The 24,421-nt window shown below is 53.3% G+C and overlaps 6 protein-coding genes across 6 annotated transcripts; 3 read left to right on the forward strand and 3 right to left on the reverse strand.

The window, feature by feature from the left end:
* Window positions 1-376: 376 nt before the first annotated feature.
* PG994_000354 (Transmembrane protein) lies at window positions 377-2,266 on the forward strand (the record flags this gene model as incomplete). Its single annotated transcript, XM_066851763.1, has 4 exons — window positions 377-419; window positions 611-1,018; window positions 1,102-1,187; window positions 1,253-2,266. The coding sequence occupies 4 exons, from the start codon at window positions 377-379 to the stop codon at window positions 2,264-2,266; spliced, it is 1,551 nt and encodes a 516-aa protein (XP_066722395.1).
* Window positions 2,267-3,735: 1,469 nt separating this feature from the next.
* PG994_000355 (uncharacterized protein) lies at window positions 3,736-11,021 on the reverse strand (the record flags this gene model as incomplete). Its single annotated transcript, XM_066851764.1, has 4 exons — window positions 3,736-6,172; window positions 6,227-6,315; window positions 6,367-9,396; window positions 9,447-11,021. 4 exons carry the CDS (start codon window positions 11,019-11,021, stop codon window positions 3,736-3,738), a joined length of 7,131 nt encoding a protein of 2,376 aa, XP_066722396.1.
* Window positions 11,022-11,987: 966 nt separating this feature from the next.
* On the forward strand, window positions 11,988-13,627 carry PG994_000356 (Homoserine; the record flags this gene model as incomplete). The annotated part of the gene is made up of 2 exons (XM_066851765.1): window positions 11,988-12,499; window positions 12,553-13,627. The coding sequence occupies 2 exons, from the start codon at window positions 11,988-11,990 to the stop codon at window positions 13,625-13,627; spliced, it is 1,587 nt and encodes a 528-aa protein (XP_066722397.1).
* A 2,463-nt stretch (window positions 13,628-16,090) lies between these two features.
* Window positions 16,091-18,505, forward strand: PG994_000357 (major facilitator superfamily domain-containing protein; the record flags this gene model as incomplete). Its single annotated transcript, XM_066851766.1, has 5 exons — window positions 16,091-16,627; window positions 16,672-17,292; window positions 17,347-17,631; window positions 17,774-17,948; window positions 18,027-18,505. The coding sequence occupies 5 exons, from the start codon at window positions 16,091-16,093 to the stop codon at window positions 18,503-18,505; spliced, it is 2,097 nt and encodes a 698-aa protein (XP_066722398.1).
* Window positions 18,506-18,770: 265 nt separating this feature from the next.
* On the reverse strand, window positions 18,771-20,383 carry PG994_000358 (glycosyl hydrolase family 43; the record flags this gene model as incomplete). The annotated part of the gene is made up of 2 exons (XM_066851767.1): window positions 18,771-19,005; window positions 19,032-20,383. The coding sequence occupies 2 exons, from the start codon at window positions 20,381-20,383 to the stop codon at window positions 18,771-18,773; spliced, it is 1,587 nt and encodes a 528-aa protein (XP_066722399.1).
* Window positions 20,384-21,221: 838 nt separating this feature from the next.
* Window positions 21,222-23,784, reverse strand: PG994_000359 (uncharacterized protein; the record flags this gene model as incomplete). Its single annotated transcript, XM_066851768.1, has 7 exons — window positions 21,222-21,823; window positions 21,913-22,488; window positions 22,530-22,690; window positions 22,765-23,452; window positions 23,538-23,598; window positions 23,655-23,677; window positions 23,772-23,784. 7 exons carry the CDS (start codon window positions 23,782-23,784, stop codon window positions 21,222-21,224), a joined length of 2,124 nt encoding a protein of 707 aa, XP_066722400.1.
* Window positions 23,785-24,421: the final 637 nt, after the last annotated feature.

Raw genomic sequence — 24,421 nt, forward strand, 5'->3', positions numbered from 1 at the left:
TTCGTTTCGCAACGTCGTAGTGACAGCCAACTTTTCTTGCATCCCAATTCCAACCTGGCACCTGCCTTTCCGCCGTCTCCAATCAACCACTACAAACTGTCTGCGCCAAATCGTAGTAGGACCTTCCTGCATCCCATCGCACTTTTCACCGGATTCCGACCATCGAGAGAAGACACCAACCATCGCAGGCTGAGAGGAATTGGTGGGAAGCGCGAGCGCTGCGATCCAGTGCCAAGCTGTCAGGAACGGGAATCGCGACACGACAGAAAACGGGATATAGCAGGCGCCATTGTATCTGAATGGTTTCTCGGGGGCAACGAGCGAAGAAGAGAATAAGGGCCCGAATGACGCCGGTACGACAAAGCAAGCGACAAGTATGTGGAATTTAACATGTAATACCACGTTGGAGGAACTGCGAGGTAAGTCGTCGCGACCTGATTGATTGAATGCTGTTGAGTTGAACCTTGCCGCCCCCCCCAAAAACGTCTTGGCTCTAAATAAGCCTCGATCATCCCGTCTTGTCATGCATATGCTCCCAATCGCCAAGATGATTGATTATGGAACAGACGAACCTGATGCTGACCACCAACCCTGTGTTTAATCTGTATAGTCGGTTCTGAAGTGGAAATTGTCCACGGCTTCACCTTCCACCGGCTGGCCATTATTGTTGGAGGCGGCTGTGCTGTCATCGCAACCCTCACGAGCCTGTACCTGGTATGGATGCATGCCCTCAACTACACCAAGCCCCGAGAACAGAAACACATTATTCGCATTCTGTTCATGATCCCCATCTATTCCATCTCGGCCTTCCTGTGCATCTGGAAGTATTGGCATGCCGTCTACTACCAGGTCATCAGCGACTGTTATGAAGCCTTCGCCATTTCCTCCTTCTTTGCCCTCATGTGCCATTATGTCGCTCCCGACTTGCACGAGCAAAAGGAATACTTTCGCTACATGTCCCCCATGAAACCATGGGTCTGGCCCGTCAACTGGTTCGCCAAATGTTGCGGCGGTGACCGTGGCGCCTGGAGGACCCCAAGAGCGGACTGACATGGTTCAACATCGTCTGGATTGGCGTATATCACTACTGCTTTATCCGAGTGGCCATGACCATAACCGCCGTGATTACCGAGTATTTTGACCGGTACTGCGAAACCTCGAACAACCCTGTTTTTGCCCACATCTGGGTAAGTCTTCTCTGTAGCCATGAGCCTCCACGGGTATGCGCCTCTAACCATAGTATCAATTATAGGTCCTCATCCTTGAGTCGCTAGCGGTTACCATTGCTATGTACTGTCTCATCCAGTTCTACATACAGATGAAGGAACCCCTGGCCGAGCATAAACCTTTCCTGAAGGTCTTGGCCATCAAACTCGTCATTTTCCTGTCTTTCTGGCAAACCACTGCCATCTCTGTAGGCACGTCCACGTTGGGCATCATACAGCCTAATGAGGTTCTGGCCTATCCTGACCTCAAGGTCGGCATCCCATCCCTCCTCCTCTGCTTCGAGATGGCCGTCTTTGCTATTCTGCATATCTGGGCCTTCCCCTACCAGCCATATGTCCCGGGCGCCAAAGCATCATATTACCCGCCCTCTGACCCAGCCCTGGGCTTGGGGATCCGAGAAAATGAACGCGGTGCTCCGAAAGGAGGCTTCATGGGCCTCATGGCTATACTGGACGCTCTGAACCTCTGGGACGTGATCAAATCGTTTGGCCGTGGTATTCGTTGGCTCTTTGTAGGCGTTAAGAAACGCCACAATGACATCAGCTACTCGACCAAGGTCAACTCCGAGGGTGTCGACACGAGTTATCCCATGAGGCCTTATGGAAACGACCCAGGAACCAAAAGCACCGACCACTTGCCAATAGCCACCGAGTTCCGTCGGAGTCAATTTGGGATGCCCGGTGAACAGCATTTGACGGAAATCCCCGAGGAGAATGCTGCCTTGATTGACAACGTTCAAGGCATCTCCGGGTCGCCGCCACGACGAGGAAGGGATGCCAGCCCCCCTTACCGAGACCCGTATACCGCCGGGTATTACGACGGACCACTAACAGCACCACCGAATTCGGCCGTCAGGCCCTATCAGCCGTATCCAGGTGATAACGGCGATCTGGGTGAAGCTATGCGCCCGCAGCATAATGGTACCCCTTATAGAGAGAGCGAACGGCAGTACTATCAACGGCAGCACCGGAATGGTAAGTTTCAGCAGGCCGAATCGGACATCAACACAGATGAAAGTTGGGAACGCCCTATGGGGTGACCGAGGGCCGCCGCCACCGCCGGGCGGCGCGTTTTAGCTAACAAAATGAAAGGGGGCCGGAAAATAAATACGAGAAAGCATACCGGCCATCCTTGATGAAGCTGTAACGATACCACGTAGCCCCTATTCACTTGTTGAAGTAATATGGCTTCTTCTTTGTCTTTTTCTCTCCCTTATTTTGCATTGAGATACCACCCAATGATTTACTGGCTGGCTGGTTTAAATCTCTTCAGTTCGGCGTCTAGGACACTATTAAAAGCAATACATCACCGCATTATACTATTCACTACACTTAGCTATGTTTGCTCGTCTTTACTGTGTGAAGTCCCCCGGACTATTTGACCGCTTGTGTGTTCAGGCTGGGGTCAAGTCAATGAAGCCGATCGACTTAGATCAACCGTTTTGCCCGCACTTAGATGCGGTCTCTTATCTCCTTGCCTTCTAATCTACACTGTGGAAACAGACACTAACAAACGTGACTGTCTATAGTTTATAAGATTTTGCCAGGAAAATACACTTTCTCTATTTAACGATGTGTCACAAGTCCGTAGAACATGGATGTGCTCACATCCTGCCCCTTAACGAGCACATAGGCTCAGCTTAAAGGGGCAAGTGGAAAGAAAGCGTTCCCATTAGTCCATCATGCCTCCTTTTTCTCATATGTACAAACCCATCCATCCATCCCCCGCAACGCCCAACCAAGTTCGCCTTTGTTGTCGATAGTGTGTTATACACAATGCTGCAAAATAAAGATATTACGAAACACGGAGAATAACAAGCCGCCAGGCCCAACGGCGGGGGTTTCACAGTGTCTTCGTGTCTAGTCAAATTCGTTGGGGTATCTCGAGAAGGGGAAAAAGCGCCTCCGCTAGTAGTGGGAAGCAAAGAGAGGAAATAAATATTATTCGTCAATCTTGCTGGTTGGGTTTGCTCGCTCCGGTCCTGCCTGTTTGTTTGTGCCTGAATGGACAATGCCGAAAAATGTCAAGCGGGAAATTCACTGGCACAAGACCTCCCCTCCTGGGCACGCTGGCCGGATGATTTCTCGTTTTCCCTCTAGTAGTCATTCCCCCTGAAAACGCCATGACAATGCCAATGCCTTCCGCTGTGGAATAATAGAAGAAACCCGGACCAATGTGAATGAAGTAAAAATGATGTGTGATTTGTTTATAGGAAATTCCAACTGCTGAGAGTAGCGACCGGTTGTTTTGCTCTGACTGTAAATCTGCTCTCGTTCTGCTTGCTGCCTGCATCTCTCTCTCTCTTTCTCTCTTTCGTATGATGATGATGATGTACAAGGTGATACATGGTCGACAGTTGCCATCTTAGACGTGGGATAATACACCGGACGCTGCTAGCGCTGTCTCTGTCTCTTGTGGCTGTCGGGTGTCGGTGCCGAATAGCCTCCCTCCTCGCTTCGGCGCTTTCGGCTGCCACGCCCGCCGTCTTCGCCTCTCGGTTCTCTAGGCCTATGGTTCCTCGCCCCGCGGGGTTCCGCCAATTCCGCCCCCATGGCCGCCACCTCCTCTTCCGCCTCCTCCGCTACGCGAATGCTCTTCGTGTCGACCACTACCACCGTCACCGCGGTGGCGGGATTCCCGTCCTCCTCCGTCACCTCGTCCATTACCCACAACTTCGGCACGGCCACCGAACTGAGTGTCTCTAGCATTGCTCGAAGACGACTCCCGACCTGATCGCCGCGAAGAAAACTCTCTACCGCCATCTCTGACTCCACTGCCAGGCACGCCGGCGCCGGCTTCCCGCTCGTGGTAGTCTCGATGATCTTTTGACCTCGAATCACGGCTCGGGCTCTGGTCACGACTACGCGTAACGCGCTCCGATTGATCATGGTGACGCCGGCTTCGCTCGCGATCACCACGACCTGACCGTTCATCTCCATTAGCACCACCACGAGACGAGTTGGGCTGTTCAGCGCGATCTGCGAAAGGCTCAGGCCGCTCGTGCACAGGCGTCGATACAGGTGATGCTCCTGTGAGTACCTGGGCATCAGACCCAGCAAGATTGCTGCGCGAACTGCGCCCTCGCAGACTGCCTCCACGGCCAGCTGGGTCTGCGCCAGAGAGAAGATTATTAATGCCAGCAAGCTGCCTCCGGCTGCCACCCTTTGCCCGGTCAGTAGATCCCGAAGGACCAGTTGGCACAGACGGGCTGTTATTTCTATCTGGGCCGGGGGTGATAGGTATCGCCCCCGAAGGCGGACGAGAGCCTCCATGGTTGGAAGGCATCGATGGTCTGTCTGGGGTCTGTAACGGTGGTAGAGACCTGCCGTGCTGAGATGGACCGCTGGGAGGCTGGTTTGCACCAATCTGATTCATACGATCGGGGTGAACAGCGACAGAGTTGACCCCAGAACCAGGGAATGCTGGTTGTGGAGAAGACGGCTGTGCAGGAGCAACACCCAACTGCCTGAGGCGGTCGGGATGGATACCTGGGCCTGAACTATTGGGCACTGACGGGGAATTCGCGGGGGCATTTCCAGACCCGGCAGCCGGCGGGCCACGCCGTGGCCTCGAGGACGCAGGACCCGTAGGAGGAAGGTGCCTCTCGGGAGATGCTCCTCGTTGGGGAGCATCCATGTTCGGATATCTACCGTCACCACGGACAGGCTGCTGGTGGTTCTGCGGCGGCGGAGGACGTGTCATATTACGACCCCGTCCTCGTGGGCCTTCAGGGGTATTTGTTGGCATATCTGTCACTGACGGAATGGCGTTCAGTCTTCCATAATTGAGGTCCTGCTGGCTTGCTCGAAGGCGTTCGGCTTCCCCACGGGCCCCGGATGGAGTTGATTGAAAAACGTTGCCAACGTCTCGTGCCTTTTCCGTCGCACGGTCACCTTCGCGGTCAACACGATGGCCAGAAGAGAGCATCGCTTCGTTTCGGTCGTCTCTGGAAGGCGTTGAATGGTCCCCACGATACGGGCGAGATGGGCGATCATCCCGATTCTGCTCACCGGATCGTGTTTCGGAACGCTCTGTCTTGCGCGAGGGCGAATGGTGACGACTGCCACGATCCCGACTTTCCTCTCTTGACGGACGGCCTGTTGTCCTTGAATCGGCCATCAAGGCTGCGCGAGCGGGATTAACTAGTGGATCCGGTGCATCGGCACCTATAAGCCGTGCTCGTTCAGGATTGACTGTTGGACCCGGGATTTCGGTTTGCGCAGGAGGGGGCATCGATTTGGCATCCGGCTGTGCATCCCTTGCAACTCGGGCGGAATCTGTCGTACGCCCGCCAGTCGCTGAAGCTGCACGATCTCGTGATGATCGAGTCTCTCTATCATGGGTAGCTGGTGGCTCCCAGCGAGGTGGACCCTCGGTCCGTGGTGTGGTCCGATCTCGATCAGAACGTGACGCTTCCCTGGGAAGGCTATCCGTAGGGCGTCTATCGTTGCTGAAGGAATCTCTTGGCGGCCGAGTAGTTCTCGTGCCCTCGCTGGCTCTTGGATCTCGAGGTTCTCGAGGTTCGCGTGCATCTCGAGTGTCTCTTACATCCCTGCGCTCTCTTACATCTCGGTGTTCACGCGGATGCCCGCTTTCAGCCACAGCGCGGACTTGGGCATATTCATCCTGTCTAAAATGGCCCGGAAGTGGCACATCAGGTCGATTCGGCAGCCCAGGTGGAAGGCTAGGTAAAGTCGATGACTTCAATGGTTCTCGCCTGCCGTTAGGAGCCGGACTCTGAGTTGACGGACGCGCAGTCGGCGTGCTCGGTCGACCTGGTCTAGCAAGCTCTGTCTTCTGTGGTAGCGTATTCGGCTTGTGCGAGGATGAAGGTAAAGCTTCATTATCTTTCCTCTGGGCGTCTGGCGAAGCTGCGGAGCCAGGTTTATGGTCCTTCACCTCGCCATCTTCGTCATCGGCAGTTGGTTTTGATCGTCCGGCAGTGCTATGGCAAGGTTAGGTAAGCTACGAAAACGCTTCAACTTTTGAAGCGACTCACCTCGTAGGCTTGAACTCTGGCGCATTGGGTCGGAGGCTTGGTGGTTTGCTTGCATCCGCGGCTCTCTTTTCTTCAGAAGTGTCACCGGTCTGCATGATGTTAGGATTTGACAATAAAGACAATGACCAATAGACACTTACGACGTTAGATCGGAAAGCCTGTACCATGACCCATCTGGACTCGTGCTTTTTCAGAGCCGAAGCAGCTGTATTTGCCGTGACAGATAAGTCCACACGGTGGCCCTGGCCGTCTTCGTCGTTTTTGGTTGCTGCTTCACGCTCGGCGATCTTCTGCAGAAGTTGCATAAACTGTTTGCCCATGAAGTCGACAGCTGGGAAGTAATCGAGAGCTGCTTTAAGAATGGTTATGGCGTTGCGGATATGCATCCATTCAGTTCCCTGAAGACAAGACCTGAGTGCTGCACACATATTTCTATGCCAAGTCCAGAGTTGGTCGCGGAAATGATCATGTTCCATCATCGACGAAGGCTTGCCCTCCTCGTCAACTGTGATAGCAAACCCAGCGTGCTTGCCATTTCTGGTTGCTTCTTTCTCATAAGCATCCTTGCTCTTGTGCCATTTTGCAAGGTCCCCAAGAGAAAGCTTGATGAAACGTCCCAAGAACTCAGCCTCGCGAATGCTGCAGCCAAAGAGCATAGATCGGAGTCTATTGACGCTGAAGAAGCGCTCATAGAGAGCCGTGATTTTGAAATTGGCCACCTGGTTGTCATGCAAGAATCTGATCATCTTGTGGCAGAAGTCTGCATCGCCTGGGGAGAGCAGCATTCTTGGGACAATGCATTCCTCGATCAGGACGTCGGCAATCATATTTTGTCTGTCCTTGCCGCCTGAAATCCAGGCTGGCGCAGATTTTAGCAGCATAACCTTGGTTTTGCCTACTCTCTCCTTCACATGGTTCACTTCCGTGGTCAGCTTCGACGCAATCTGTGTAAGCTCGTCACGTCTGCGCCTGTTCTTGTCCTGGCCATTCTTGGTCATGTCGCTCCGGTCTTTTTTGAGGAAATCCAATTCCCTTGATATCCGTACAGTCTCAGCGTTGTAGCTGCTGGCTGGGATGCTGAGATCACTCGTCTGTAATGCCCAGAACAGAACATAGAATTCAGGACTGACCGAGCTCCATAGATCAGGAGGCAGTTGAGCTTGGACGGCTTGGATAATGGGATGCAGGACTTCTAGGAAATGATCTGGCTTCTGCGAGTTCGCGCTCGGGGTTGGGGGGCCCTCCATAGACGGCACTTTGTTGTCCTGGCCATCGATTGCCATCATATCCTCCGATGACTGTGATGCTACCAAGCCATTATTGGTATCGTCTTTGTTCTCCATAGGAATATCGCCTTCCACATCTGCTGCAGATTCAGCAGGTGTGCTCGACGAGAGCCTTCGACCCTTGAAACCAACCGCACCTGGGCCGGTCAGATAGTGGGCAAGACTGACACGTCCGATCAAAAAGGCCAAATCTGCATCGAGTCCGTACTCGGTCATGAGCTCGGAAATGCTGGGAACGAGATTATCGAACTCCTCGGGCTGAAGGTTGCTCCGCAGCAATTCTACATATTGAACCAGGGCTTGTTGAGAGTCGTCAATGAGGGTTGCTATGTACTTGATGTGGGTATCACTCTCGGAAAGGTGATAGATGGCGGATTGTCTGTACTGTGCCATATTTGTCAGAAGCCGCGGGGCAAGTTCGGTTTGGACCAAGGCTTTCATAAAGCGAGAACCACTCTTGGCGGATTCGAAGCGTTTGTCTCCTAAGTTGATAAATGTCTGGCGCCTGAGCACCTCGCCGCCACTGAGCGCGGCCAGCTGAGCATCGGTAAAGTCGATATCCGAAACGATGCCACCCATGGAGGTGACCAGCTCGCGCAGGATGACTAGGTCGGTCGAGTTGCCGCGGGAAAGCTGGTCATTGACGTACTGGATAAGAGGAGTTGGGTTCATGTTGCCATAACGACGGAAAACTTTTCCTGAGAACTTGGAGAGCGCTTGCAGCCATTTGCTTGTCAGGAGCACGGAGCCTTCTTGGGTCCTGCTGCGCTGTTTGCCACCGAGTGAGCTCATGAGCGACCATACCAGTACATCGTGACCGAGATCGGTGAAATACTTGGCACACTCGACGAACGCTTCGATTAGATTGCTGTAGGCTTCGATCTGGTCGAGCGCAACCTTGCAGACGATACCTGGCGAAAACAAGGCAACCTTGGCGAGGTGTTTGGCTGAGCTAGAAATATTCTGCAACGACAGCCGCTTCAGAATCGCCAAAGTGTCCAAGCGAGCGTATTTGAAAGCTTTCGTCATTGCCGGAACCCTGGAAATCTGCCCTTCGTAGCATTCGGCGTATATGTTATATCGCACCTGGCTAGGATAGTTTTTCAGAAGATTCCAGACAGCGTCAACAACATCGACATTGGAGGTTGCTAGGTTCAAGGCGGGAACAATAAGACGCTTCAATAGATCTTGCCATCTGTCAATGTTCGATTGCGAAGTGTCTTGATGAAGACTTCTAGCGCCGATGGCTGTGAGTTTCTTCAGTAAGGCAGGTGATCTGCCGATATTCACACCAGACACATTTAGTAAGGTGCTGCAAAGTGTGAACACATCGTCGACCGTGTGGCAGACTGGGACGTTATCTGACCACTCCTTGAGATAGTACTCGTACGGAAGGCCCCTGTTGAAACCATTTGCGTGAGGCCACTTGAGAGGTTTTGGCGGTTCCCGCTCAGTCAGCTTCACGCTACCCTTGGAGACCCCTGATTGATCCGCGGCCAACTCCCGTTTGCAGATGTTACCTGCGAAAGGGGTGGTCTCTTTTGGTCGTGTGTCCTGGTAGACTTTCTCAATGGAATAAAGAAGGATACGGTTGATGGGTGAAATGATCTCATCAGGATACGCCTCCGTTAACCACGGAAAGCGCCCTAGCAGAAAAAGTGCTTCCGGAATGGCGCCAATCAGCAGAAGGTGCTGAACTAGATCTACTTTGAGGACCTCCTTGGGTTCAGGAATATTCTCTTCAAGTGCGGTCTTCGCGCTGGCGTCTTTGGAATCCGCCTCAGGTTTCGCGGCCTGAGGATCGCGAGTACGAGTGGGCAGCGTGGGAAGAGTGTCATCGGGCAATGCGCCAGCTCTGAGCAGCGCATTGGGCTCCACCCTTGCCTGTCTTTCTTCTCCTTCTCTTCGAGCTCTTGTGTACGTCTCTCCCTTACTGCATCCATCTTCTCATCCTCTGGCCACAGATGGGGATACAAGTCGGGAAGGGAGAAGAACCCAACTTTAATCAAATAAGCTGCGAGATAGAACAGATTGGCGGGAATGATCTCGTCCTTGTCTCGTGCCTGTGAAGTATAGAAACGGAGCTTGAACCCGAACAGCTGGGCTGCTGTCTGGTTGCCACTTGGAGGGATAGTCTTGGTTGCCTTAATCCATTCTAGTTCGAACTCGGTCTTAGCTCGTGAGCTTGGTGCTGTGTTGAGGAATGATATAATGTCCGCATCTGTGGCTCGTCTACCTCCCAGCTCAAAGAAGGCGTCGAGGTGAGCCTCTCGGGCTCGGTCCCAGAAGGCGATGTCGCGTTGCACTCGCCTCGAGTCCATGTCGGCTTGTTCGTCGGGTGTCAGCTGGAATGAGGCGCCTGGCAAAGCCCACCGAGGGAGACCGCCGGTGATAACAGGGTCATAGTTCTCGATTTGACTTGATGGCCACCACGAACTGACCCTGAGGAACATAGTGAAGTAGCGGAAAGTCCTCATCATTGTAGAGGCAAAGACGTCGATGACGATATCCAGGACACGGCCAACATCCATGTCGAACGTGCCAATCAGACCTTTGATACGCTCGAATCCAGCCTCGACACCTGCTCTAGTGAGCTGCTCTTGGTTTAAGCTATGCGGTGTCCAGTAAAGTTCTGTGATAAGCTTGGCAAAGCCCTCGGACTCTTCTCGAAGAAGGTTGTAATTGTTCTGGCGATAAAGGATATTCGTCGCGTAGCGAATACCCATCCTTGCGAACGTATTCCGGACCAGGCCCAATTTATCTAGAACCGATACATCGAGCGCCTGTCTGAGAAGTTCGGGTGATACTTCAGAAGCAACAATGAAGTCGCGGAAACGAGGTTTGGAGGCTTCATCCTCGCTGTCGAAGAACATAGAGATGGTGTCAACAAAAAGGTCATGCGCATTAAAGGTGAAATCCATCCCCTGACTATCGTCAGTCTCAGGCTGTGGGCCGAGTATTTCCTTGATGCATGAGCCGGCCTCGGTTGGGTCAAGTCGATTCTCCATGACGACGCGAGTGAATTCTTGAGATATTGTGGCGATCTCTTCGACATCCTCGTCATTTCTCGAGGCAATGCCATGCTCAATAACCTCTTGGCGGCCGCTTTGCTTCCACGCCGACAAGCGAGGACTTGTCAGCACCGCGTATGTGTAGTTTGACGACATGACTGGAGACGGAGGAGGAGCCATGGATACGGTGGGTGTTGCCGGCGGCGGAATATTCACGGACTGTGGCGCCTTTTGCGATGCTGAAGTGGACGGTCGGGCGACAGGCGAAGTGATGGGACCACGGTTGTTCATAGTCTGATTCGTTGACGCATTTGAATCGCGGCGCTCGGCATTTCTTGATCGCGTGTTTCTACCACCACCAGCATTACCGGATCGGCGGCGATTGCCTCCCTCGTACCCATCTCGATCATGTTGAGCTAGAGAGGTATCTAGAGGCCGATGGGGGGATGGTCGAGGAGTATCAGAGGCTGGCTCGTTTCTCTTGCGCTTCGGAGGCATTTTGAGCGTCGCGCAGGGTCTGTTCCGGGTTGGTCAGCAGCAGCTCGGGACGACTGATGGACAGGACGACCAAGATGCAAAGCGGTTTTCGAGATATCAAACGGAGAGACCTACTCAAGCTGCAAAGGACAAACGGAAGCCTCGATAAAGCTGCATCAACCACTTCCAGGCCTACGGCTGAACTGTGAATGTCGCGCTCCCGGTGTTGGGTACCATTCGGTGGTAGGTAGAAAGAATCGCACGTTGATTAATGGTCTAGGCGGGAAAAAGAACCTTGGTCCAAAGGCAAAGAGGGAACAAAGAAAACAGAGATGGGGGTTGTTGTACTGGAGACAAGTTATTCTTGTCTAAGATAAAAGAGTGCACCATACATGGATGGTTGGTCGGGCAAGTGGCCTTTCCAGAACAGATTAGGGTCGCGCAGCACTGGAAAGAGAAAGAAGCTCTGGTCGCAACTGGCCGGAAGTTGAGGCTGAAAGGTTGATGTTGAAGCCGAATGGAGCTGGACGCGGCTCGCGTGGAGAATTGGCACGAAGAAGCTGCGATTGTAGGCTCTACAGATGAATTGTAGGTCAGGTCAGTCTCAGCCTCGCTGTTCTTCAAGGTCTGCAGCAGCTGCTCAATTGACTGCGACTGTGGACTGTGCCCACTCAACCACTGTGCTGCTCCAAAGTCTAAGGTACCTGCCATATGTACTTTATGTGGTTATACGCTACACGGGGGTGTGGCTCTAGACAGATATGGCGGGCTTGACTCATTGCGTGCTTTTGCCTCGACGTTTAGTACATAACTGCGATCTACCTCCGGTTTTTCGACCGATATTAGGACCTGACGTTTTCATGTGTACCTACAGTATCTACCGGGCCATCCACAGAGACTTGTTTGCAAACCCTCTCAAAGCGCCCGAGACAGCATCTTAAACTGTGTGATTCCAATTCAATATGGCACTTGACGACAACGTCTCGAATGGCTCTAAGCCAAGATTCGGTGAGTTACAACTACTCGATGGCGCTGTTTCCCTTCAAACCACCCGTATTCCGAGTTTCATCTTGCGCCAGCAAAAGTATGGTGACTGAATACTTCCAAGAAAGAACTCGGCAGCAACCTGAGAATCCGTATGCTGCCATGATTCCGGACCAGGAAATCGCCATCATTCCCTCCTTCACGCTGGAATCGGGTGTCACCCTGAACAATGTGCCCCTGGCATACACCACCCGCGGCAAGCTGTCCGCTAACCGGGACAATGCCATGGTCATCTGCCATGCCCTGACTGGGAGTGCCGATGTTAGTGATTGGTGGGGCCCGCTGCTTGGCGGCCCTGGCCGTGCCTTTGATACCTCAAGATTCTTCATCATCTGTTTGAACAGCTTGGGTAGTCCATATGGCACGGCTAGCCCAGTCACCGCGAAGGATGGCGACCCGAGCAAGGAAAGATATGGCCCCGAGTTTCCTCTCACTACAGTTCGGGATGATGTCAAGTAAGTTGTTATAACAAGAATCTCACGTAGAGCCGAGCTGATTGCCTCCATAGGCTACACAAGATGCTACTGGACGATCTAGCCGTTCGCCAAGTGGCGACTGTCATTGGTGGTTCTATGGGAGGCATGCTTGTTCTCGAGTGGGCATACTTCGGCAAAGACTATGTCCGCAGCATTGTACCCATCGCCACTTCCAGCAGGCACAGTGCCTGGGGAATTAGCTGGGGTGAAGCGCAAAGGCAGAGCATTTATGCTGACCCCAAGTACGATGATGGGTATTACTCTTTCGAGGATCCTCCCGTGACAGGACTAGGCGCTGCACGTATGTCGGCCCTGTTGATGTATCGCAGCAGGAACTCTTTCGAAGCAAGATTTGGCCGTAACATCCCGGATCCGGCTAGGCATCAGACCATTCGTGAGAAGCCACGCCCCAGTACCCCCTCGGAAGCTCATTTCCACATTCACAACGATGGACATACGGTTACGCGCACGAATTTATCACGCACCAGCAGCGGATCGCTCCAGCAAGTCAAAGTCACCAAGGAAGCCGACGATTCATCCACCGATCCATCAGCCAAGGTGGAAGTGAACTCCCTGGACCCGCAGTTCTCCAGGCCTAAGCAACCCGTTGAAAGCCTCACAGGCGGCGACTCGGTTCCTACGACGACGTACTTTTCTGCCCAGTCCTACCTGCGTTATCAGGGCCAGAAGTTTGTCAAGCGTTTCGATGGTAACTGCTACATCGCCATCACGCGAAAGTTGGATACGCACGACGTTTCTCGCTACCGGGCGGACACTATTGCCGAGGCTCTAGCGCTCATTGAGCAACCGACTCTTGTCCTTGGGATCGAGAGTGACGGACTATTCACGTTTGCTGAGCAGCAGGAGCTTGCCCAACACATCAAGAATGCCAGACTTTGCGAGATCGTTAGCCAGGAGGGCCATGACGCTTTCTTGCTGCAGTTTGAGCAGGTCAATCGCCACATCTTGGACTTCCTTACCGAAGTCCTACCCGACATCATGCTCAAGGAGGGTGAGGCCGCTGCAGAAGTGGAAGCCGGTGTTGGCCAGATAACCAAATCGAGTGTATTTGGCGAAGCAGAAGTAGAAGACATCACTGCATGGTAGGCTCTATACAGTATTCCTGCAATATAATAGATTCGCTTGACCCCCGAGTCTTTCCGCCTTAGCAGGGGCTCGGGTGTTGATATTGCGTTGATACACGATTTGTTCGCACAATAATTGCCAAAACCATCAAATCATCATCGCCTAGTGCTCTCCGGGGCTTGCTGGGGGTCGACAGGTGCACAGCGGGCTCTCTCGATTATTTGAGTAGATATGCCGATGAAGTTTAGACGTAAAGTCTCAAGATGACGATTTGCCCCGGGCAGAGAAGAACGCTTTGATTCCTGTGACGGCAGCCCATCCGACTACAGCCACCGTGACTGCCAGACGAAGCTCCCTTGCTACAGCGGTTGCTGATTGACTGAAGTGGATGGCGTGGACATGGTTTATCGTGCCCGAGTGCTGGGCCGCCAGAGCAAATGATTCCATTGTTGATCAGAGAGATGCGGTCCAAGCTGGCAGCGGTTGTTCCTTAATTGGGTGAAAATACTGGGATAGGATGCATGGCGGAGAAGTGATTGGAGTTGGTTGTGCCTGGAAATGGTTATCACCAGGTACATAGTCCACTACGTCAGTAGTAGGTTTTTTTTGTCGTAGGGTTTTTGCTAGTGCCGGCAGATATCTGCTTGCTGACAAAGGCGCCTTATCGGTTTTGGCTAAGAGGTAAGTAGGTACTCCGTACTTAGCCATAACCAACACTTCCATTTGTCTACATGGGTTATATTTACATGTGCGACTCGATGTCGCGAGTGTATACCTTCATGTTTTCTTTAATGCTGAGAGATAGTAGCATTCTTGGTTGGAAGTTGACATTCACGCTAGGTCTCCTCGCCTTGATCGAACTTGGCTTGGGCCAAGCTCCAACTAGTTAAAAAAAGATTGATTGGATTGACTGCTACGGCGAGAGACTCAGAAAAGGCACGGTTAGGCTGCTGTCGTTTACTGTACCTGCAGATAAGAAGGAAGTCTTGGGAACTCCATAGCATCTCTCAAGTACGGTACATTGATCGGACACGTTGAAAGTCTGGTTCCATTTGCTGTAAGCCATATCTTGTCAGCAAACGAATAGTAAAAATCACCATTTTTGAGATCGCGCTCGACAAATGGATTGCTGGTACGGTACCTGTGTCGTAAGCTGCCAAGGCTGCCACGATCACGAATATTAGCTCAAGCCGGCCGTTGAGATCTCGAAGAGGCCGTTCACCGAACCATGAGACTAGCGGATTGGCGGAACAGTCACCGGTGAAGTCGACTTGCAGGCAATAAAACTTGTCCCATCGTCGAGAGAGGGCCGCAGCCGAAGGCACGTTTTCGTGTTTGCGGTTTTTATTGGTAGCAAGGCGGTACCAAACAGGGGGCGGGCTGTTGGTTTCAGCCGCAATGAGCGCCTGCATCCAACGTAGCCGACACGCCGATTAGGATCCGGAGAGGCACTGATTTCAACTTCTACGGTACTACGATCCCAACTGATGGATTTTCCAGCAACCCACAAGGAGAACGTTCGGCAGACGGTGCACGTGTTGATGAACGAAGGCTCCTTGGATTTTTCCGAAGGGAAAAGACAACGGCGATGGCGTTAGAGTTGGCTTGGCGGCCGAGCTTCAAGGAGCAAGGGCGCCCATACTTCAAGACGGGGTGACGTACGGGGTTCATCCGTGGGCATTGATTTGACAGCTCCTGATTTAGACCTATCAACCATTTATTAGAGTACAGCAACGACACCACATGATTCCCTGCCAAGCAAGGGAATCAGAACGCTTCGACATGGGACCAGCATGCTTGCTTCCAGTCAGGTACCCGATCGAATGGCTTTCTCTTCGTGCTCCTTTGGGTCTTTCATTTATCTGATACATGTCATGCACTTATATGCCATACGTACACATCACCCCGTTGGGTTGTTTCCGGCGAGCACAGGCATAGGCATGAGTTCTTGTCCAGTGTGACGACTGTCAGACTGCCCTGGCCACAACCTTCGTCAGAGACCCTTGTCAGTGGCACGAGTCTTACGACTCCATATCACCCATGAGGCCTGCCCGCAGCTAGGATTGGACGGCCGTGATGCGGGCTACTTCAGCCCACCGAGTGCCCCTGCTTACCTATATTGGGGTCTCGCCCGCACTGCCGGCTATGCGAGCGTCTACAGACGCGACCTGTTAAGCCTAGGGATCTGCATCTCCAAGCCTTCCCGCTTCTTCTTTGATCCAATCGCCCTGTATCTTTTTTTCATGTTCATCTTCCGAGTATTGAGGCACTACCGACCTATCGCTAAGTCTCACAACGTCAAACAGTCTGGGCCTAAGAAGCATTTTCTGTCCTTGCCTGCTCTTCATCAACAACCCCTCGAGGCCGACATGTGCACTTGGTAAGCGCCCTCCTGCCTGGCGCAATGAGCCGAGGCTCGAAATAGGCATCTCCTTTCACGATTAGTTGTTAGTACAGCGCCTGTGGCGTTGGTCGCAGCTTACTATGGACATGCTACCGGAGCCCGCCGCTCCGGCCTCAAATGGCCGGACATTTGGTGGAAATCGAGCATTCCACAACTTCTTCAACGATTTCAGCCACATCCAGGACCCCAATCTGAGGCGGCGGCTGGCACTTTCCGAGATCGACAAGGTCCCCTTTGGCTTCTACCACATCCGAGCAGTCCTAGTCGCCGGCATTGGCTTCTTCCTCGACTCCTACGACATCTTCGCCATCAACTTGATCACGACGCTACTGGGTGTAGTGTTCTGGCACGGTCCGCCGGAAAAGGCCGTGAACGGGTATGGCGGGAACTACGGCACCTTACCGACGCCCGTGAGCCAAGCCCTGAAGGCATCGACAAGCGCCGGTATTGTCGTTGGTCAGATCCTGTTCGGTTGGTTAGCCGATGTCTTTGGCCGGAGACGGATGTACGGCGTCGAGCTAGCCATCATTGTGGTAGCTACGTTTGGTTGCACCCTAGTGGCGCCATCCCAAGCCATGAGTTTTACTGGACTGATGGTTAGATCCCTATATCCGACTGTAACGTCTTGGGACCTTTACTAACATAGGACTTGGATGTGAAGGCTTTCTGGAGAGTGATGATGGGCGTTGGAATCGGCGGGGACTACCCGTTGAGCTCAGTGATCACTTCTGAGTTTGCCCCAACCAGATGGAGAGGTATAAACCGCTTTACTACATTCCAGCAGGCGGAAGCACTTGACGCTAACTTTATAGGGGCCATGATGTCGGCGGTTTTCTCCATGCAGGGTATCGGCCAGCTTGTGGCAGCGCTGGTAGCGCTAGTAGTCACGGCGTCCTTTGAAAATGCTTACCACGGTGCGGCCAATGTCGGGTCTTGCGATGTAGCATGCCGAACTGCTGCGGATCGATCTTGGCGCTTAATCGTCGGTATTGGAGCATTACCGGCTTGCTTCGCTTTATACTACCGAATCACCATTCCTGAAACTCCAAGGTACACGTTTGAGGTAGCAAGAGACGTTGAAAAGGCCGATGCGGACATAAAAGCCTATATGGCAAGCAAGGCGGAAGGGGAGGTCGACGAGGTTCAGCAGGCGAGGATGAAAAAAGTTGCCTCGCCGGCACTCAACATACCTTCGGCATCATGGCCAGACTTGTATTCCTATTTCAGGCAGTGGAAAAACGCAAAAATGCTTATTGGCACTACGATGAGCTGGTTCTTCCTAGTATGAAAACCCCTTTCAAGACTACCTGTTGCTAGTATGGCTGACCATGCCTAGGACCTGGCCTTCTATGGCCTTGGATTGAATAACACAATCGTGCTTCATGCCATCGGTTATGCCACTGGCGATACTCTTTACGAACAACTGTTTAACAATGCCATTGGTACTATTATCTCAGCCGTGGCCGGGTCGCTCCCCGGCTACTGGATGGCGATATTCACCATCGATACCATCGGGCGAAAGCCCTTACAGATATTTGGCTTCATGGCCCTTACCATCATATTCTCCGTTTTGGGTTTCTACTACCATCACCTGAACCAAGGCGCTATGCTCTCATTATATGTGATTGCCCAATTCTTTTTCAACTGGGGCCCGAATACTACAACCTTCATCGTCCCCTGCCGAATGCTTCCCCACACGCTATAGGTCTTCTGGTCACGGGCTATCGGCAGCGATGGGCAAGATCGGGGCTATCATCGCTCAGGTTATCTCGATCCCCCTCCTTAGCAAGAATTCACCCGTGGACTGCAAGGGAAGCCAGTGCTCACCGTGGCTCGACAGACTGATGCAGATCTTTGCTCTGTTCATGCTGTGCGGCACCTTCGTATCGTTCTTGATCCCTGAGACCAAGGGCCTTACCCTGGAAGAACTAGCAGGAGGTACGTCTCCAGATAAAATCAAAGACATCACACCAAACGTGAGACTGCGAATTCACCGCTGACACATGTATCCTTCAGAGCAACCAACCTCATACAACGCAGGCCGCAACGGCAGTTTTATTGCACCTCCACAACGGTGGTGGAATCCTTTCCAAGGCGGACAACCGGCAGGCTTTTACTACCCTCGTTTCAAGAAGGGCGCACGGAACCCGCGTGTCGGAATCATGACTTCTCCCGAAATGGCGGCCCGGCAGCAACAACAGCATCAAGAAGCCCACGATCGCCACTCGAGGAGGGCAGGCAGCAGCCGCAGTGGCAAGTGGTCGCGGCGGAGGGGAAGTAGCAACGACACGGCAGGATTCGAGATGAGCAGCACGAGTTCCACCACGGGCATCGTGCCGGGCGGGACGGTGGTGCGGGAGGATGGCGATACTAGTGGGGCCCACGGCGGACTGCTGCCGGGTTGGGGTGTCGGATGGGGCAGGATCGACCGCGGAGGGCACCCGACCTCGATTGAGAACATTAATCTACAGGACGTGGGACACCTATTACGATAGTATAGACTAACGAAAACAAAAAAAGAACGAGTGATCCGAGCAACGGGCGAGTGCCAACTGGAGAGTGTTTGGATGGGGAAGTGGATTGTATAGGCTGGGCTGTTGTGATTTGCTAATGCCCCTTTCCACCTCGATTAGCCGGCATCGGGTTGCTGAGGGTAAGAGTTCCACCACTACTATTGCTGTGACTAAATCATGTCTACCTACACATCGGGGTACTTTGGGAGTCCTTCTACGGCTTGTATCGAGCCATATCCATCTACTATCACACCACATACCGATCCGATTTATCCTGCACCGGACGATAGACAAAGTAGTCGAATTTGGCCTGTTTCGCGGTCCCATTCACGTCCGAGCAAGCCATGCCCACAAAAGCTCCGGTGAAGCTGCCATGCGCCTGGTGGCCACCGCACTCGTCCGAGAGGATGGTCGCGTCCAGCACCGGCCCGATCTCCTTGAGCTCCTCGCCCTCCATAGCGTAGTAGAACTGCAGCCGGTCGCTGCGGATAGTGAGCGCCAGCTTCACCTTGCCCTTGCGGGGATCGGCACGGGGTCCGGGAACGGCATCCGCAGCTTGCCGTCGGGCCACGACGCCTCGGAGCACATGACCAGCAGCTCCCGCTGCCCGTCCGAGTGCGCCGTCACCGCGAGGTAGAAGAAGTTGTACCGGCAGTAGTACGCCGTCAGCCCTGCAAACTGCCGCTCGTCGTCTGGGGCGAAGTCGAGGACGGTCTCGGCGTCGTAGGAGAAGTGCTGCTGTCGCCGGGCCACCAGGGACTGCTCGAACCAGGACCCGATTGACTCGCGCCCCGTCAGGACGAGCTTGCCGCTCTCGATGGCCAGGATGCGCTCCGGCTCGGGTGTGCGGAGCCACTGGAAATCCTTGTGCAGGTCCTTTTCAAAGGTGTAGCGCTGCTCTGCCCAGAAGTGGCTTTCGTCCGGATTGCTGGGCACTTCGACGTGCAGGGACGGGACGGGTCCGTCCTTGACGTACAGCCAGTCGTCGTCTGACCAATACGCCTCCTGGATGGCCGTCTCGCGGCCGAGCACGCATCGACGCTTCTGCGTCATAGGGCGACCACACAGATGCACGAGGTAGGTCTTGCCGTCCAGCGTGTCTACGATGTCACCGTGGCCGGCCCGCTGCAAGGCTGCGAAGGGTGCATCTTTGGAAGACAGAATGGGGTTCTGCGGGTGGACTTCGTACGGACCCCAGATATCGCGGGACCTGGCCAAAGTGCAAGCGTGCTCGTAGGCCGTCCCGGCCTCGGCAGTCAGGAGGTAGTACCACCCGTTGCGCTTATACAGATGCGGAGCTTCCACGAGATCCAGCTCGGTGCCGTGGAAGATTGTCTTCATGGGCCCCACAAGCTTGCCCTCGGACGGGCTGAACTCCTGCAGTCGGATCCCCGCAAACGAACGGGGCCGGCGCCGGTGGTCTTGGATCATGTTGACGAACCACTTGCGCCCGTCGTCGTCGTGGAACAGCGACGGGTCGAAGCCGGACGAGTTGGCGTAGACCGGGTCGGACCACGGGCCCTCGATGGCCGGCGCGTGGACAATGTAGTTGTGCGCGTCCTTAATCGAGCCGTCCTTGCGCTTCACGTCGGTGTAGACGAGCCAGAACTGGTCGCCGTCGTGCGTGAGGCAGGGGGCCCAGACGCCGCAGCTGTCGGGGTCGCCGCGCATGTCCAGCTGGCTTTTGCGCGTCAGGGGCCGCGTGACCAGCTCCCAATTCGCAAGGTCTGTCGAGTGGTGAATCTGCACTCCCGGAAACCACTCGAATGTGGAGGTCGCGATGTAGTAGTCTCCGCCGACCCGGAGGATCGACGGGTCCGGATTGAACCCGGGGAGAATGGGGTTGCGGACCTGTGGCATCTTTACATACTACTTGCTCGTGTATCTTGACACTCCCCTGTATATTGGCAGTCCAAGTCACGGCAAGGAGAGAAATAGAGAGAAGAAAGTAGCTTGCTTTTTCTCAAGTGTTCACATATGTTTGCATGTTTGAAGATCAGCTATCCAAATGTGATACTTATAAGTCACTCAACGAACGCGGAGTAGAGTAATTTAGCCTGATTACAACAGTATGCCCAGAGTGAGCCCCCCACAGCTTCCCCAATAATTCCGCGGGTAATACAGTTGTATAGAGTTGGGGTAAGCCACCGTTTACCCACTGCCCCCACTGCCGCCTTATGTGGACCAAGCCTGATGAACATGGTATCGAAGCTGTAAGCCACCGGCACGGAAGTAACAGGAGGCATGGCTCATTGTCGATGGACCTTCGATCGTATGATATGGACCGGATTATGCGATGTTATATCCACTAGTAGGTTTTTATTGTTTTTGTCGGACAGGCAGACACACGACAATCCCGGGTCGGACCTTGGGTGGTGGCCCCTGGGACGCCCTGACTGCATCTTTGCTTCCAAGCTTAAGTATTTTCGATGACGGGGTGTTAAATATGCCACTGCCGATCACAAGCGCTCCAATTTACTTCATATACAAGAAGCGCGTAATAACGGACAATATAAAAAGCAAAACATGAAGACTTGGAATGAACCATGAATCAGGGGTATTGTAACCGAGTACAGTGTATTCTGTATCATGCAGCCAGGGGGCTGGGATTTGGAACGACAGTTGAGAATGTATATATAGATCACGTCAAATGTGGAAGGAAACCCAAACGAGATATTTCTACTTATTCTTACACCCATCAGAGTGCCTTCTCTCGCGCGCCCGTGACTCGCACAAATGTATCCAGCGCCATAGTCAGGGAGTGTCTACCCGCTGTCTTGCTCCGCAAGACGTTGTCGTAGTCGAGCATCTCCTTGAGAGGGACCTGGGCGACAATCTCGAGCATCCGGAGGCTGCCCTGCCTCGTCTCGCGCAGCGAGGTCTGGAACTCGTAGGGGTCTGGCGGCGCGTAGATGTCCGAGACCTCGATGCGACCACCTTCCCGGACCGCGGTGTTATCCTGCATATCTCGCACCTCGAGGACTTGGCCTCCTCGAGCAGAATGCAGGTCATGCTGGACGGCTTTTGCTGCCGACTCCGGGCAGGTGATCGTCACACTCATGACAGGCTCGAGGATTCCGATGTTCTCCTCCCTCTTCTTGTACGATTCGACCACGGCCGTCCTCACCGCTCTCTGTGCCGCACCAACATAGTGCCCAGCCGGTGTTGGCCCGAAGTAGTCGGTCGAAGCATCAAAGGTGATTGTAAGCAAACATTGGTTGAATGGCGCCCCTTTTCTTGGACCAGCTGCCAATGCAGCAATGGCTCCATTCACCAGCTGTGGCCTGATCTCCGCCGGATCTAAATCGCTCATATCGGCACCAGGAAACAATACTCTGATGATATTACCGTCCTTTCGGTCTCGGAGTGAGTGAGTGCTTCGAACTCACTAGCATCCAGCGGCTCAACAAGTGCACTACATGCGGCCATTCCAGGTTTACCAGCAATCGGCTTGTCGATGACAGCTCTATGGATGTCTGTGGGAATGGTTACGCATTCCTTGTATTCCACTTGAATACCTCCCCAGAGAGCTTCAACCTTATAATGATTTTCCAACCGATCTCGAGCGATCTCCAAGTGCAAAGACCCCATGCCAGAGAGCGTGAACTCGTCCGACTTTTCGTTGTAAGACCACCTGACACTAGGATCTTCTCTGGATAGGTTTTCTAAAGAGGCTTCTATGTGCTTCAGACCCGAGGGGGTCTTAGGCTCCATAACCAGGAATGCCACTGCTGGTGGAATATCTGGAGGCCGCACTTTGACTTGGCCAATCTTGGTTGTGGGTTTTTTGTTCCCAGTAAAGGCCATGAGTGTATCACCCGTCCGCGCCCTCTTTAGTCCTGTCAGGGCGCCGATCTGGCCCGGTGTCAAGTGGGGGATCTCCATATGGTTTTTGGCCGAGATTTGCATGATGTTCAATGGTCTCTCGAAGTCTTGTAGGTTGGAATCCACAAAGGCGTATTTTTCTTCAGAAGTCCCTGGTAATTTCGTACCCAGGTCAGCATACCCCTTTTTGGGTCGTTGACAACCTTGAAGACAGAGGCCACAGCCTCGACCTGCGTTTGTTCTTTCTTTGACACTTTGGCATGACGGGTTGCTTCTATGACCTTGCTCAGTGGCTGAATTTCTGATCCAATTCGCACATTCAACTCCGGGCGGTCTTGCGGGCTGGGCAAGTAGTCAATAACAGCATCTAATAATGGCTTGACTCCGATGTTTTTCAGGCTTGAACCGGCAAATACCGGAATAAGAGATCCTTCGCCACTACTGATGACACGGCGGATGGCACCTTTAATCTCCTCGACGGCGATGTCGCCCCTTGGTCCGTCCATAAGTCCAAGAGCCGTTCGTCCTGATCACAGAGCTGTTCGATGAGCCTATCCCTTGCCCGTTCGATTTCATCGGTGAAGGGCGGAGTCTGTTTCGCCAGTTCTTCGGGGCTATTGTCATCCTTCGCAGCATGTGGCCAACTTACGACCGAACGCGATGCCACATCCACGATGCCCTTGACAGTGTCGTTCTCCCACCAAGGAATCTGGCAGACCAGAGGCATCCCGTTAAGCTTCATGCCGATGTCTTGGACCGACTTCTTGAATGAGGCTCCTTCCCTGTCGAGCTTGTTGACCAAGATAATCCGGGGCACCTTGAACTCCTGAGCGGAGGCCCACACTCTCTCAGTATGAGCTTCGACGCCCTCCACGCCATCAATAACACATACGGCGCCGTCAAGAATTGGAATGCAGCGCTCAACCTCGAACCGAAAATCCACGTGTCCAGGTGTGTCGATGAGGTTTATTATGTGTTCATGGGCTCCCGGCCTCAAGCGTTCGGGGGGGGGCCACTTGAAGGTGATGGCAGCAGACTGAATGGTGATGCCTCTCTTCATCTCCATGGGTAGAAAGTCGGTCACGGTGTTTCCGCGATCAACGTCTACAAAATTTGTTAGTAGGCTTGAATCAAACAAGTATGAACTCAAGTATTATTTTTTACATGCGATTCAGTGAGCATAACTTACTTCCTAAGTGCCTGGTTGCGCCACTGTTGTACAACATGGCCTCGGTGGTGGTTGTTTTCCCCTGTGAACATGTCAGAATGCGTCTTTGGTCTTGCGGGTTGGGGCAATTCGACTTACAGCATCGACGTGAGCAATGATGCCTATGTTGCGGATAGAATCTAGGACAGAGTCTCGCTGCCCCCTTGAAGGAGAAGAGATAGGCCTACGGAGAGGCAGGGCATTGGCCCCTCTTACACAAGCCGGCCATGATGAGACCGGGCCTGGGCGTCGAAGGACTGCCCTGACAGGTGTGCACAAGCCCATCCCTCCAATTCGACGTGGGTAGAGTGGCATATGCATGCCATTGAACGCCCTGATGTATACCTGTAGGCCTACGTCAATTCTTAGGACTTACTGGGTGACCAAGCGATGGGATCTATGTCTAGAATGCAGCATCTGTCACGGTCCTTATATGCATCTCAACCCCGGCAAGACGAGGCGTTACAATGTGTGTGTTGCTTGTACCTTTTAGAAGTTGGTCCGTAGATGTTGTTTGTACTACGAACAGCCTGGATCATCCAGACAGACGGACTTGATATAGGCGTGTAGGCAGTATCACTCGAATCAATTTTGCAAGTTCTTCAACTAGACGAGCGCACTTGCAGCAGACAAGGGTCGATTGATCAATTGGAGGCAGGTACCCAAGCAAGTAAAAGCCGCTTGTGCTGATCGGGTCTAGCGCAGCTCGCCCCTCCTTCCAAGGGGACTCATCGCCATCTGATTGGTCGTGGATCGTACGCATAGAATGTTGAGAGTCTTGCCCGGTTGATTGCATGAGCGCATGAGAGGTACCTAACGAGGAGGCGCAAGCTTCCACCACAGTTCACTTCGTTGATCGTCACCAA

The sequence above is a fragment of the Apiospora phragmitis genome, assembly GCF_038363925.1.
Source record: "Apiospora phragmitis strain CBS 135458 chromosome Unknown utg000001l:1.0-2902119.0:1.0-2906034.0, whole genome shotgun sequence".
NCBI lineage: Eukaryota > Fungi > Ascomycota > Sordariomycetes > Amphisphaeriales > Apiosporaceae > Apiospora > Apiospora phragmitis.